The 15,812-nt window shown below is 43.4% G+C and overlaps 1 protein-coding gene across 1 annotated transcript; it reads right to left on the reverse strand.

Annotated features, from left to right (window-relative positions):
- Positions 1–1,850: 1,850 nt before the first annotated feature.
- On the reverse strand, positions 1,851–14,086 carry LOC118782951 (elongation factor 1-gamma-like). The gene is made up of 10 exons (XM_036536584.1): positions 14,081–14,086; positions 12,734–12,835; positions 12,409–12,469; positions 9,035–9,177; positions 8,643–8,786; positions 8,340–8,483; positions 7,757–7,922; positions 6,163–6,372; positions 3,259–3,383; positions 1,851–2,251 (listed from the first exon to the last, which is right to left on the reverse strand). The coding sequence occupies exons 1-10, from the start codon at positions 14,084–14,086 to the stop codon at positions 2,093–2,095; spliced, it is 1,260 nt and encodes a 419-aa protein (XP_036392477.1). The 3' UTR covers positions 1,851–2,092.
- Between the last annotated feature and the right edge of the window lie 1,726 nt (positions 14,087–15,812).

Consider the following 15,812-nt stretch of genomic DNA (forward strand, 5'->3'; position numbering starts at 1 on the left):
AAAGCCCCGACCCTTTGTCTGCGACAGGATGGGTTTAGCTGTGGCTGCAGCGGGCCTTGTTACTGGGCTTAGTGAAAACTAGCGAGCGACCCATGTGACTCAGCGCCACGTCGGTTTGTGGAGTTATCGAAAGGAAAACACATTCCCTCGCGCGGCCACTATAAACAGCCCATCATATACAATGCAAGGGTCTTACACCTGTGCAACAGCCACTTCACAATTTGCCGGTAGTGCGGAACAAGACACATTTATCATTGCCCAAAGAAATATGTCTTAACGTCTTAGGCAATATCCAGAGAGAATGTGAGGTAGAGTCCACAAAAGAGACACAGATACCTATTCAGGAAAGTTCTCCCTTAATGTTACACAGAATGAAGGTGAAGTCAGAGATTTTTCCATTTTGGGCAACAACATTATTAACACAACTGTTTTTTTTTTTCTTAAACGATGTGCAAAACTTAAGTTCCAAGCCAGTTTGCATCGCTCAAAAACAAAAAGCATGCTAAGTCAATTTAACAAAGATCAAGCCAAGAGAATATCTACCCCCTTATTTGACTTGACTCAATGAAATATTACTTTGTGTAGGTGCACATAAAATGCAAACAAGGCTGAGCTGCTTCCAGAGGCTGCCTACATGAGGCATTTCAGATCGAACAAAGGTTCTCTGCCATTTTATATTCAAGTTATATTGCATTAAGGCTTACATTCTGTTTCATTTTTTTGACAGCCATTTTGGTCTGAACCTGTAGCAAGGCTCTCCATTTTGCTCTACTGTAGGTGTATAATAAAAAAAATGCAGTTTAGTAACAGTTGAAAGATGGCAGATTCTTTTTCTTTTTTCCCCTACTGCATAATGCCAATTACACTTGGGTGAACTTAACTTACAAGTCAAGCTCCACAGACTTTTATAGCCACAAAATGGCTATATCAAGATCCTGGGGCTAGTTCGATCACTGACAAACCAGGTTCAGCGAAGCAGGTCATAAATGGTAGGAATGAACAGACTGACTGGCATGTTGAATCAATGGACAACTCAGTTGTATCTCTTAACTGGGGCATGTTCACTTATTTGATCAGCTCTTGGATTTTTAAAAGATTTCCTAAAATGCACTTGTGAGGAAAGATTTGGGGTGGACATGATAGGTATTCGGCAATACACAGACAAATGTTATTTCCAATTTCAAATATTTTGGAGTTTGGTAAAATTGGCTTGATCTGCCCTGGATCTCAAAGCATCTGATGATGGTCAACTTCCTTCGGCTTGAACTACACCCATGTTCAAGTTTGATGCAACTCAGCCATCCACAATCTTTCCATACATCTTCCAGACAAGATTCAGTTTTTGGTAGAAAACTCAATTCTGCTCCAGTGGAAGATGGTGAATGGAAACCTTGATTGCCCCTGCTTGTGAGTGACTCACACCACCATTTAAAGTCCAAACTACACTTCATTACCTACATAAAAATGCACCTCCATTCCATAATGGAACCAAAGACCAAATTCGTACGAACCCCTTTCAATTTGAGTCACTTTCATTTTGGGACCATGACCCTAAACTTAATTCAGTGGAATGTGAACAATGCTGGGTAATTTAGTACCATTAACAGCCAATTCAATTACTCCACTGAAGAGGAGGTGGGCCAAAAACACTGAAAGTGGAGAAAGACACCCTTTCCATTTACAGAGGAAACAAGAGAGTCCAGTGCACCAATGTGTTTTATTAGCACATCAACAGTACGCAGGACATTCAGTTCAAATGCTGATGAGGCCATGAGACATCCAAGGCTTCACCCCACAAATGTACAAAAACAAGTGACATACAACCATTGTAAACCTGTACTGTGTGGGCCACCACTGCTCTGTAAACATATTGTGCTAAAAAATGACAGACATCTGGCACATCAAGATCACACGCCATGACCAAAAAAATTCAGTGTTCAGTTATATGACATGGTAGAGCCATTTACAGTGCAGCCATCATAATGCCGGGAGGTAACAGCTATGAGAATACACCACACTGGGTCATCGTTTCTCTTCACTGAAAAGCCGGGCAGGCAGTGGTTGGTTTATCATGGAGCTGACTGGTTGGCCCTCACTTGAAGACCTTGCCCTGATTGAATGGCTTGTCCACATGCTTGAACTCGCCCTCCCAGCTCAGGTACTCCTTGACGAGGGTGCGAGTCTCCTCGCTGTCCGGATCCAGCTTCCTCCAGGAGTATGACTCGTAGTCCACCTTCCAGTCTTCACACAGCTGTGGGGCACAGTAGAGGAGATGAGAGCAAGTGACCCCTGCATGCCTCCCAAAGGCAGAACGGGCACTTAAACAGCAAAGGTTCCTAGTCACCCCGCGCTGGGTTGATTTGAATGAATGAGCCAGGATTTCTTGTTGCCAGAGCCTTTTTGGAAAAACTTTCCAGAGAGCAGTTGAGTTTACATCCAGGTTGAACGGGTCTACTGTATACATGTCAGCAACCATTACGGTCACAGCACACACAGGTTATTCAACACCCTCTGGTGTGCACACATTCACAGGGATGCCAAGAGTCATTTCAGTACACACGGGAAAAAATGGCCTAAAATAAGTCTGAAGGGAGATTGGGATTGCCCAGAGTTACTAAAACAAGCCAATATTCGTCAGCTAAGATGCAGCAACTGGTTCTTTGAAACCAGTCAAAAAGGAGAGCGTGAAAGTGGTTCAATCAACTATAAAACACAGCCTCCCAAAGCACCATATTGGGACTATAGAGAGTCTACTCTGGGATAAATGAAGTATGTCTTCCAGTTCCTCCATGTTGCAGGGAATCAGTTACCTGTTCAATATCCATTTAAATTCTAGTTTCTTGATTAAATCCTAAGCTAAATCATCCTGACATCTAAGGATAAGCTCCCCTTGTATTTAAAGCAGAAGGTTACAACAATAATTAAATGCACTCCAGGGTCAGTAACAAATACTATTCTATACTATGGAGCATTTCTCAATCCACTACCCAATTAGCTGACATGTAGTCAGTTCAGTGTGTTATCAAAAGACTGCCTGACATGGTAGTTGGTCAGTAACAAGCACTATTGTGATAAACCTGATAAGCATGAAACTACAATTACATCGTTTCATACTGGAGACCATTACCATTCACATGGGATGTGTTACCAACTAGTGGGAAAATCGTGATTACTGAAAGGGCTACACCCAATTAAAAAAAAAAAAAACCCCATACAAAAGTTCTGCGACATTCAATGTGCCAGGGGGCTGGTGCCCACCTCGAAGGCCAGCTCCTGCCCTCGGAGGAGCCAGATGCCAGAGATGGAGCTGTCCCCGTCTGTTCCCAGCAGGGCCACACTGGCGAAGGCGTGCTTCCGCAGCCGGTCCAGTCGCTGGAACATGCCTGCGGTGGGAGGAGAAGGGCGGAGACAGACAGACGTGTGGGGATGGAGCTGGGCAGGACCAGCACTAATGGGGTGCCAGGAGACAGGGGGGTGAGGTGCTTACACAACACATTTTCAGTTCAGATTCTGAGGGGGTCACGATTTGCCTCAGATTCTTTATGATTCTACTCATTTCCCTCACTGATACAGCCCAAGAAACAGCATTATTAAAAGGCATGTCATTCAAGCAGAGGGACGGTGAGCAAACCAATCTAAAACTACACAAGAAAAAGAATTTATAATCATGATGTGCACAGGGTGGGGAACAGTCCAAATTAAACTGGCAACTAAAGCTTTCATTTATAAATGCAATTCAAACGAACAAACATTTTACACACAATGGCAAAATCAATAAATATCCAATAAATCAATGCACTGTGCACAACATGGGGGGGGGGGGAGACCCTGCACAATACATTTAAGAATCAATATTGCTCATTAGCAGATTACCAGGATTTTATCAGGACAGCTTGATGACAAAATATCCTTTGCTCATTATTCAGTTGCCACCAAAGGTGGGATCATCTGGCATGCCAAGACTGTCTGAAATTTGAAGAGTGGTACTAGCACATTTTTAACCCAATGCCTGTGATTAATTCTGCAACAACTTGTGCATTTCACAATCCAGTCTGGGTACAAAGCAGGGACATGCCTCAGTTCAGTCAGAGTAGAATGCATGCACATGTCCTACGCTGCAGGAGTTGTTTGCGAGCAATTTAATAACTAAAGGACTGATTGGGTTTGCAAAAACTAGCGAAACTTGAATTTTTTTGGTATGGTTGCTCCTTCTCAATTTGTACATTTACAACAGAGTAATAGGTCAAAACTTGTGATCATTTTTAAATGCTTTTTGAATGTCAGTATTTAGCAGGTAAACAAACATACTGGACATGGCAGTTCTGAAATTTTAAAGCTGACTATTGGGACATCTGATCCCCCTAATTGAGCTGCTATAGAAAATTGAAAATTGTCCATCCAACCTCAGAAACAGTAATGTGGGTGTAGTTCAGCACCCCCACCCCAAAGTTCCCCACTGAACAGAGGTTAAACATAACTGTTTCAAATTAGGATTCCATTCATCTTTAACCACGGATCCTGGTTCATACACCGAAGCGCTGTCAAAAGCCAGCCCGGGAGAAGAGGGAATTGCCCAATTACATTTTACAGGAACTACAAACCCTCATTGCAACTGTGCTTCCCACCGCAGAAAACCTCCGAGACTTACTTAATGGAGAAGACATGATTAAGAACATGAACCTCTAACTGCCTATTAATTCCGTCGGGGAGCGGGCTTCTAATCGGAGCTGCGTCGAGGATCAAAATGACACAGGTGGCCAGTGCAGCACGCAATCAAAATTCCTTGTCCATCATTATAATGAACCGCCGGGAGATCATTCAAGCTCCACCACACACCATTATACGGAGCGGCTCCTGGTCTAATGAAAGACTACGTGGCCAAAGCAATCGCTTTGCCAAGGTTCTCTTAATGAGCCTTAGAGAAAAGCATCGCTGTTACTCGGTGCATTGAGGGTTCCGTCACAAAGACCGCCAAATTGCAATTTCCAGGTGCCTCCCGGGCACACAAAAAACTCCATTCCCATTAATATGAGTCTGAATGTAACAAAACACAAAGGCTGAAGTCAGTCACTACCACAGTATTATTGCAATGGCTGAAGGTCACTTAAGCAGCCATGACAGAAAGGCTACACAGCTAATTTGTAGAATTTTTAACCTCTTAAAAAGGTGGTTTTTGTATCTTTAAAAGTAACTGAAACATGCAGTCTGCCACTAGGACACATGGTTCCCGCTGTCTCACTTGACTGGAAGATCTCGGTGTGCTGCAGTCCATTTAGATAGGAATCTCTGCAGCGATTCAGACTGAGGTCACCCCCTCCCTTCCCAACTGTGAAGAACAAAACAAAAAAAACAAACAAACCCCTCTCTGGCCCCGTGTGGGGCAGAGCGCTGTAGTGGGGTCCCCGGCGTCCTGTCCCGGCATGAAGTGGGGACCGGACAGGTCACCGGGGGGGCCACGTCACTGCTGTCTGCACCCTCGTCACCATTCCTGTCCACTGACATGCCGACAGGCTGGTAATTAAAGTGCATCTCCAACACACATACACACACGGGTCACCACCACAGTAACGTGTTCAACACATCAGTTAAGAGGCACCACACACATCCCCTAATCATCATATCATATGGGTGCTCCATCTAAATCATTGTGCCCTAGTGGATACAAAGCATGATAAGGATTAGTCATCTGCACGGTCCCTGCTCTGAGCTAACGGTCGGGAACAAGCAGGCAGTCACGGAGGCAAGGTTATACATCCTGCGGAACCACCCACCACTTCCTTGACTTCTCCCTCCTCGTGCCACCACATTCTCTGCTAGGAGGGTCTGACCCAACAATTAAAGCGCCGAAGGACGTCAGGGATAATTTCCCACTTGGATGACCGGGACCCTGGCCCTGGATGGCTACACCCCAGCAGGGAACTCACTGCACAACAGCGCTGATGGGGAGGAGAAGTTCACACGTCTACAGTAGGAAGACCCCGGTCTGAAACAGCCACTCCCATCAGCCCCTCAAAAATACTGAAAGGCACTGGAAGCTTTTTATTCAAAAACAATACTAACGGCAGTCAAGTGCTGAGGCCAGAACAACATTGACTAAAGCCATGGGTGACATTAGGATGAGGAAAACACACCATTTCTGTGCATACTCGCACACACACACACCTGTGATGAGGTTACAGCTCATGAACACCTGGCCCAGCTCGCTGGGATACTTGTACTCGGAGTACCAGAGGGACCAGCCTTCACGATCCAGCTTCTCCCACAGGTAGGGCAGCGCCACAGTAAGTGTGTCCTCGTTTGAGTACTTCCGCTTGAACTCATCCAAAATGAAGGAGCTGGGGGGGGGGGGGGTGGGGGAATAGAACACGTAACCTTTTCAGCTTCAGCTCAACCAACCATTTTTTGTGTGCAAAGCCCTCAACCAGATGATTGGATTGAAAAATTGTTTCACTAACAGTAACCACATCTCAGAGTTTGAGAAGTGTTGGGTTAGGCAGCATTATGGACAGAACTCAATCCCTCGGCTTTGCACTTGGGCACTGCATTCGTGTAGGTTTCACTTACCGTTTATGCACAATTTTCCCCTTGTTTAACACTGAAGGTTAAAATGTTTCAGCAAATTATTCTGAGGCTTTTCCAAAGTCAACCCCTATGCAAACACTCATTACAAATGAATTGTTCCTGTATGAATAAAAAAAAAAAAAAAAAAAAAAAAAATGCTTGGACTAAAAGTAAGGAACTTAAGGCCAAACCGCTTTAGGGGCGATTGAATACAACCCTGGCCTGTGTTGACAGAACAGGTGCAAGATTTTAAAACAGGACAGCACGACAGGCTAATCCATTTTCATACAAGAGTGCACCTAAACAAGTGGCTTCCTGAAGGCTGAAGCAACCTGGTCTTTCAATATAAACAGTCCCAAAGCAGAGCCATAGCCATGGCTGTGTCCCCCTCCTCACCACTTTGCAGGCTAATGACTAATGGCCACAATATGCACGCACATAAATGCTGGCATTTCATTTGGCGTTAAGTCCATTTGCCTCGTTTCAAATTGATGGCCAGTCATGGTCAAATTTACTCGACTTAAGGGTTGCTTTTTTTGCCCTGCATTTAAGGAAATGGCAGCCAAAAACTTGAAATGGAAGATTTACCTCTAGGGTTGGAGCACACAGCCAAAAGCTACAGCCCTGGCAATCCAATCCAAAGCCCTGGCAAGCAATTACACAAGTAACGCAGTAACTGAGGGGGGGGGGGGGTGGGGGAGGAGAGAGGGAGCCTTGTGGACAAATGCCTTAGCGGTAACACAGCCATGCAACACCATTGCTAAAAGCCCACAGCTGCATCTTCAAATGGAGTTGCGCATCAGCTTATCTGGGAGAGCTGGACCTCTACCACTTAGGCCACGTAGGCCACTTGGAAGTGCAATGTCAAAAGTCACACATTCCTACAGGCTAGCATGTCAGAAGTCTTGATGTCAACTGAGAATTCCAGTTTATTCTGTTTTATATTCCTCCTTGGGACAGCTGGTTACTTGTTTGTTCACTTGCACTATTCAATGTCAATTTCAATAAATTGTACATGATGAAAAAGACGTTTCCCCTCTGCACACTGGAAGAAAGCAACCACCCCTGGAAAATCCCTGTGCATTCAGCAGAAACGCCAGTTTTCAGCCTGGTTTCTACCTCTTTGGCAGGGAGGCGAAGGGATCTTTGGCTTTGGGCTCTGCTGCCATGGCTTCCTCAGTGGCATCCATCCCACCATTCTCCACCTCTTCCTCTACCACTACGTCCTTTGAGGGCTCTGTCTTTGGAGGATCCTCAGCACTCTCTGGGGTGACCTTGAGCTTGCTTGAAACTGCATAAAAGTAATCCGCCACTTCAAAGAACAGAATTCTTGCTCTGGGTACATTCAGAGCAAATACTTCCTGCGTAAACCGCAGTCAAATATTCAATGTTCAAAAGAAGCAAAGTCCAACACCACAGGTGAAGTTTAGAAAAAGGACCGGAATATGTACCCAGATAAGTGGAAAGTGAAGCAATTTGCTTGAAACTGATAACCCAGTGCATCTTTATCAGGTGTTTGAAAACAGCTGTGCCAAGTTCCAGTTGTGACCAAGACCTCCCATTTCAGCCACAGCAGAGAGTGATGTTTAAACAAGCACACCCATTATCATGAATCCCAAAAACAGGTTGCACCTCAAGGTCCCAGTTTTTGACAGCATTTCTATCCGCTCAGTTATAACCCTACCACACCGCTGAGGACTGCTAGAATGCTAATGCTAACTTGATCGAAAGTTAGCATTAGCATGCCTAACCGGGCCAGCGTGAACTCATCTTGAAGCAGGCTGGGGGTGGGGCTTACCTTCGGCCAACACCTCACACAGGGTTATGTCTCCCAGCACAGCACTGAACTGAGGCTGGTGGATGCAGGTGCAAAACCAGCGCGTCACATTCTGGTAGGCCTGGCGCACAGGGGGCTCCAGCACCTGAAAGCGTGCGCTACGTCACCATTGCAACACTGCATCTGCACACCCTTTCTCCACCATCACTTTGATCTTAATGAGGTGCCATTAATGTGAACGTCCAGCATTTTAAAATGCTGGCTGCACCCCAGGGGTTCAGGCTATGACCTGGAGGCAGCAAACCTGTTTGTAGAGCAGGAGGAGGGCGCAAACCACTGAGATGTCAGCCAGAGTCACCGTGTCTCCCACCAGGAACGTGCGAGGTAGCAGATGCTCATTAAGAATGGACAGCACACCCAGGACCGCCTCCTTCGCCTTCTTACTTGCCTATCATTGAAGCAGAAATGCAGCTAATGATTTTAAATGTACACCCCATGGCCTCAACAAATCAGACCTCATGAGCCACTTAGAGTGGATTCAATAAATGGCAGTGTGCTACTGTCATACAAAATCCACAGCTAGTAAAATGCTTTAAAGGATCTGGAACAGGGTTGGTACACTAATCTAAAAATGTGCTTTGCTGCAAAAAGCAAAGCATTTTAATGGGACTTTCATTACACCAGCTTGACACTTACCTGCTCGTTGCAGTTTGCCACACCCATTGTAGGGTAGACCCAGGCAGCCATGGAGGGAACAATCTCTCCCTCAGCAAAGTTCACCCACTGCTGGACCAGGGCCTTTTCCTGGGGGCTGGTGCCCCGTAGCACATCATTGGCCACTGCAACACACAAGGAGCCACTGTCACACCTTCTGCTGTATCAAAGCACTGACCGGAGACCTGTACTAAAGCAAGTCAAAGCCATGGTCAAATCATTTCACACCATCTGGCAGAAAAGGTAACTTAGGACTAGTGTATTCCCTTTACAGGTGCATGCAGGGCTGGACAGGCATATCTGCTCATTAACCCCACCCCTCTTCCCCACAGCCGCTCAGACCAATTCTACCTGCTACCAGAAAAAGGAACCAAGGTGAGACACCTAGACAAAGCAGCTGACCGAATGCTTGAGGGAGGAATATTGCTTTAGTGGGCTCAGTGTGCACAATGCTCCACACTCTTCTTTGACAGCAAATACCAATGTTTAACCAGAAGAGGAACTCTAAAGAGGTCTCAGGACTCCAAGAACAAAGGAAGCCATTATTTCCTTCAAAGCAGGAAGAGGAAACCAAGCTGGGCTAAACAAAGACAAAAGATTTGGTGTACTATATTTGACCTATGGCTAAATAAGGTGAATGATGTTTTCCCATTAACATAGCAAAATTCATTAAAATGCATCTAAATGGGTTTGAAAATACAAATAGAACACAATTCCATAAAATACAATGCTTGATCATATAAGGAATGCATTCACACAAGCTGTCCTGACAAACATCTGAAGTCAGCACCAAGAGCCAGAAACGCACAAGCTCGGTCATTAGAAAACACTGCTACCAATGTTTGCGAATCCCTAGTTGCCTCACATTAAAACATCAGCCAACAAGTTACTGAGACACTATGGGAGCCCACTTTTTGCATTTTGTGCTTCTCAGAGGGACAAGCGTACAACGTCCACATGCACTCATCCTCTGAAGTCTGATGAGCTAGAAATCAGAGCAAGGGAAAAATTTAAATGGCCTATTAATAGCTCCTTCCTCTCCACCCTGAGCCAATGATCACTCTGCAGTGACGGGTGAACGGCAGGGCCCCGCCGAACATTTCCTGAATGATTAGAGCGGCGTTGTGCTGTGGCGGGGTAGGCCCGGAGCGCCGGCTCCATTGTAAACACAGGACATCCTCATCAGGAGGGGGGGCTTCCTGACTTGGGACAGCCTGCCTGAGCACATGCCCAGCATGCAACGCCCCGACTGGCCCTTGGAAAACCAGGGCAGGAGTTAAAGAGAGCCACCATGTCTTATTAAAGCACACAGAATTATGCAATTCTGCCCCTGGGCCTTGATTAAAATTTGGAGAACAAAAAAAGCCCTTACTGCCAAGCCAGGGGAATTGACAAAGGCAAAGTTTTGTTTTGGTGCAATGCTGTGATGAGAATGCTACCCTAAAGGAAGAACAGGTCTCCAAATGTCAAGAAAGGGTTGCATCATTTTTTGGTGGACAGAGACAGTGAAAGTGAAGGTCCCCCAAGCAGAGAATCAGACATGAAACCCACCCTACAAATAACCTGACAGAGATACCAGGATTGTAGTGTTCATTCAGAACACCGATTTATTGCAAAACCACCCACACACCATCATCTGGGGGTGGAAGCCTGGTAGCATTAGTAGTCAGGCAAGTAATGCAGCCCTGGACATTCAGGACTAGGACTAAGACTGTCTTTCAATCACCGTGTCCTTAATTCTGACTGACTCAAGTCGTTATGGTCTTTCCTTTCATTTTGGTGATGACTGAACTTGCCAAACTGGGGGAGGGGAGGAAAAAAAAAAAAAAAAATTGCATTTAAATAACTGAAAGTTAAGGATAAACAATGATTGAATCAAGGCTATTTTAGGAAGACAGACTAATTCTGTTCAAGCTCCAATTCTGGGAGCCTAGCAGAAGCCAGAACAGAAATAAACTACTAGCAAACTTACCTTTAGTTATGTGGCAGAGGTTCCAGTCATACCACAAACACTAACTTGTAGACACAACCCAGGCAGAAAAAAAAAAAAAAAAAAAAAAAAAAACACAAACTGTAGGATAATCAAGAGTATTCACATGTTGACCATCACATTCTATCCAATCTAAAGACAGACTGATGCTCACCAATCATAGCTTGGAATTCATCTTAGGCATGTAATGTGTAAGGGTACCTATGGTTTCTACAGTGACTCCACTAATACAGCAAATCCATCCAGCTCTGAACACTGACGTACGTGCCAACAAGTCTGATCCCTGGAATTATTCTCACATGGTCAGGCTGAGCGGATTTGGCCCTGTGATGTAACCAATTAGACGGGTGTCAGAAGGGCGTGAGATGCAACTGAACTGGAGGGGGGGGGGGTACAGACAGACCAATGACTAAACAGAATGTTGACCGGGTCTTGGGATCATTGAAATCAAGAATCTGGGCCTAGGCCTCAGTATAACATACATGCATATGCAGTTGTCTAATATTAGAGGCTAATTTAATGCAGAATATTTAACACATTTGACTGCAAGTCCTTTTTTCATACTGTACAAGTCATAATACAGGTAGTTTCAGCCTCCAATGGTGGTTTCAGCTCCATTATTGATGGTTCTAAAATGAAATATCTCCCAAACTAGTTCTGCGGATGCAGATTGGACTGAGAAAAACCCATGCTTTTGTATGAAAGCAAGATAAATTTTCCTGACTAAAAGGAGCCAAGCAATTCAACTTTTTTCAGGTGTAGTTTCAAGTCTTGTACTGCACTTCCGTCTACATGCCAAGGACACATGCAAGTAATCCACACACAAAGAATAAATTACATATAGAAGCAATATGCAATTTACATGTGGCCAGGGAAAGCACAAGCTCTGAAAACCTTTTGGAACTGGGAACTGAATTTGGGTATTCTCAACACACTCACGTGAAATAGAATACAATACAGTTTTTAGTATTTAGAATCTAAATGAGGATCCATCTGAAAACATTACAGGTCAGATAAGAATGCCTGTGCTGTGTGGATCTAACAAGAGGAAACCTTCATGCACATCAACTGGCTAGATGGAAAGTTTTACTGAAAACAAGGGCTTGAGCTGATCAGGTTTAAATTTACATCAACACTGCCCACTGGTGTTACAAAACCAATACTGCAGCGTACAAAATATGCACATTTACATTGGCCTTGCGCTGTCAAGTCGACCCTTTTTAATTCCATCATTCAAGCTACAAGAATAGTGTTTATGTCAGCTTATTAACCAAGTGAACATTTAAATCAGGCTTGTCGATATGACCTTCCACCCATCACCGCCAACACCACTACCAGTTCCATGTCAGACAGATGCGAGGTTTACCGTAATTAGCAATGGCGCTGCTCTCCTGAATCTGAAAGCCATTTTCTTCGAAAGCAGGCACCTACATGAAACAAAGATCTTATGTTCATACCACCTCAACCTAACATCCAATAATACCTCTGCTATTTTTGTCAAAGACATGAAGAGTTTCATCCGTTACATTTCACAGAAGCAATATTTAATCCAAGGGGCATCCTTCAAATTCCGTCAGAAGCTTTAATTTACACGTTAGGCACGCCTTACTTAACACTGAAAGAAAATGCACCTAGCAATAAGTCCACTTTTTAAATGGGAAAACACAAACACGTTACACAAATCTGCTCACCTTCTGAAGTGGGAACTTGGACAGGAAGTGGTCACTTTCGTGGCCGTCCGATCCTTCAAAGGCAGGCTGACCTGTGACCAACTTTATTTGAACCCCACTGTACTGAGCAGATATTAGGATAGGGTAGGACCTCCAGAAGTCTGGGTAAGTGTACAGTGTCTACAAAGAAAATATATATATAAATTCGTCCAAAATAAATGCAAGTCGTGCAGCTTTAAAGACTAGCTTGAATGCTAACAAATTGTCAATGTTGGATACACGCAATATCTTTGCTGTCCACTTCCAAATCAGTGTGTTGCTACAATTAAATTGCCACATGTTACTCGTGTACCATCCAGGCCTGTTCTGTTGAAAATGCGCTGGAATCTATGCTCCATCCAGTTGCCAAAGTATTCATTGACCATCTTGAATTTAGCATTCATGGATAAACATATTTTGTCAGGAACTGGGAATGCTGAAACGGTCGAAAAATGGTTACACTCGAGGTACATACGGGAAGACAATTATCCCTACGTCGAGGTGGAGAAAGTGGATCCCAGTAAATACACAAAAGCGACGGCAGAAATATGCATACATTGTCTGCTCTGGCTCTTGAAACTGTCTGGACGTTTTGCATTTCTGAAATTCCAAACGGTGAGCAAAGTTTGCCCTCGCCAAAGTCACCTTGACACTACATGTGGCGAGTTAGCAATAACGTTGCTTGTTTACAATTATTCATCAGTAACAAAGCCAAGCAAGCCAATTCTGTTGCAGATGGCTACAAAATGTAAAGGTTATTGTAAACGTAAACTTTTGGATTGAAAAACGACTGAATTGCAGTCAGATCTTCCATTCTCTTTACTAGGACAAAGGTCCGTTAATGAACTGTATCTTACAGAATCGACTAATTCAATTAACTTGTAGAAAAGTTCGTAGTGGTTCCAGAACAATAGAATACGCTGGATCCAAGATGGAATGAATTGTTCGGTAGTTTACAGAGATGTTAATGCACTCAGGGGAATTTGAAACGCTTCGAAACGGGCAACAGATAACCAATTGGTTTTGTAACGGATTTTCTCAATGTACGTTACCTTATTTTCTTCTCATCCGAGTCGCCACAACGGAGTTATGGAGGACAAAGTTTTAACGTTTTCCAGTTTCGCCGCAAAAGTTCAAGTTCAAATTACATCTCAATCGATGAGCATCATTCAGTACCAGAGCAATCGCAACGTAAAGCATAATGTTATCGCACGATTCATTTATCCAATTAAAGTTCATTTACAGCATTACAAAATCACAGGCGTAATCTCAGTCATTTCAATTAAATAAAACGTTACTCTGGAGAAATGTAGCCTATTGCCGACGTACCGCCATCTTTGTTGCTTACACAGTCGCGGACGCTCCTCCTTCGGTTTGGGGGTAAAATAATGATGGATGGGGCCGCTGTTAATAAAGGGCTACATGGACGTGGGGCGTGGTTTGAAATTAATTGCGCACCTCTCCTATGAGACAATTAAATTGGTTAATTCCGCTGTAATTACTGGGGAACACGCTCAGAATAATTAACATTATTAATAATGTTAATATTAATATTAACATTATTAATATTTATGTATTATTGACTCCACTGCCAAGTGACAGCATATTTCAAGAAGTGATTGCCAACAGTATCCAAAGACTGACAAAGACTCCCATAGCGCACGTGTATATTATTATTATATAATACGTTTTAAAAGAAAAAAAAAAAATATATATATATATATAATATTGAAATGTTCATTATCAACACAAATGCATTAAAGATTACTGCGCCTCATCTGGAACTGTATCAAAAGCAACAGCCACAAGGAAATATTAAAGTTTTATTTAAACAACACTGATGTACACTTTCACGACGGAGTTCGTAGTAGTATGATAAACACTTATTTAAACGTTTTTAAAAGGAGGACATTCATAAAAATGTATTATCCATTAAAAGTGAATGTCCTTTCTATACGGCACACCAATGAAGGAACTCACAGCTACATGTTCATTTTCAGTATATAAAAATCAAATGCAAAATCAAAAGATAATCTGGGAAGAAAGCATTCTTTATGATTGACAAACATCTTTATGATTGATATTTTCCCTGAGATTCCCAATTCCAAAACAACTGTGATGATAAATACATGCTGAGTTGCACTTAGACATGTAACCCCTATGAAATGGGTACACCTATGGTATACTGTATGGTTCATGTTCTCTAGCCCTGTAACAGCTATGATGAACACATCAGTGTAAGTGAAAGAAAACTTGCTGTGTTTGTACTATGCTGAAGCCGCAGATAGCACTCTGCCTGGGGCCCTATGGTTGAGGGGGCGCTTGGTTAGCCTGCTATTCAGCTTCTCTAATCAACTGGAAACCTGTGACTTAACAAACCTTTCATGTCAGCAGATATAATCTGGACCATAATGAGATACTTGTGCAGTCCACTGATTTAGTGTTAGATTCTATAGTATGATGTACTGTGCTGTCAGAGGTTCATTCAAGTCTTAGTCAAACCAATAGTCCCCTCGGTGCTCTATAAGTCAGTTCTGAATGTTGCAAAATGGTAGCTGGAGAATATAATATCCCCTAGTCAGATATCCTAGGTATCTAGGCATGGGATAACAGATTATTACAGACATAAAACATATGGTGGCAGCTTGTTATTATTCTGATATTGATATGAATTGTTTTTTGTAAGAATCAGTTGTGATCATTTTGAAATTTTGACTCCATATTTTTGCTTTGTCGAGAAACCACATTCAAGTGACCATTGTACCACAGCAGTACAAAAGCAACTGGTGACCAATACAGATAATAGTGACAGATGTTTCTAGAAAGGTATCTTCAGTAACTATCTGCTCCTCTTTCTGACTTCACTGTGGATTCAGCTCACTGTCATCTTGAAGATTATCACATCTAAGGTTTTTTTAAAGGACAGTCAGAGCTGAAGAGTCATTAGAGATCCAATCATTAGAGAGAAAAGTTGTTCAAAAGAAAGTGATCTCATCTGAAGCAGCTGCATTTTATTGGACATGCTTAGCAACTTACAAGTGCATCTATGCTTGAACACTGT

Source organism: Megalops cyprinoides, chromosome 9 (assembly GCF_013368585.1).
Source record: "Megalops cyprinoides isolate fMegCyp1 chromosome 9, fMegCyp1.pri, whole genome shotgun sequence".
NCBI lineage: Eukaryota > Metazoa > Chordata > Actinopteri > Elopiformes > Megalopidae > Megalops > Megalops cyprinoides.

Bases quoted from the DNA above. Each gene is read 5' to 3' on its own strand.
- LOC118782951 (XM_036536584.1), bottom strand. The intron at 12,470-12,733 runs GTGAGCAGATTT...TGTTTCATGTAG, and splicing joins CCAAGTTCCCACTTCAGAAG to GTGCCTGCTTTCGAAGAAAA. The intron at 3,384-6,162 runs GTGTGTGTGTGT...CTCCCACCGCAG, and splicing joins GAGCTGTAACCTCATCACAG to GCATGTTCCAGCGACTGGAC.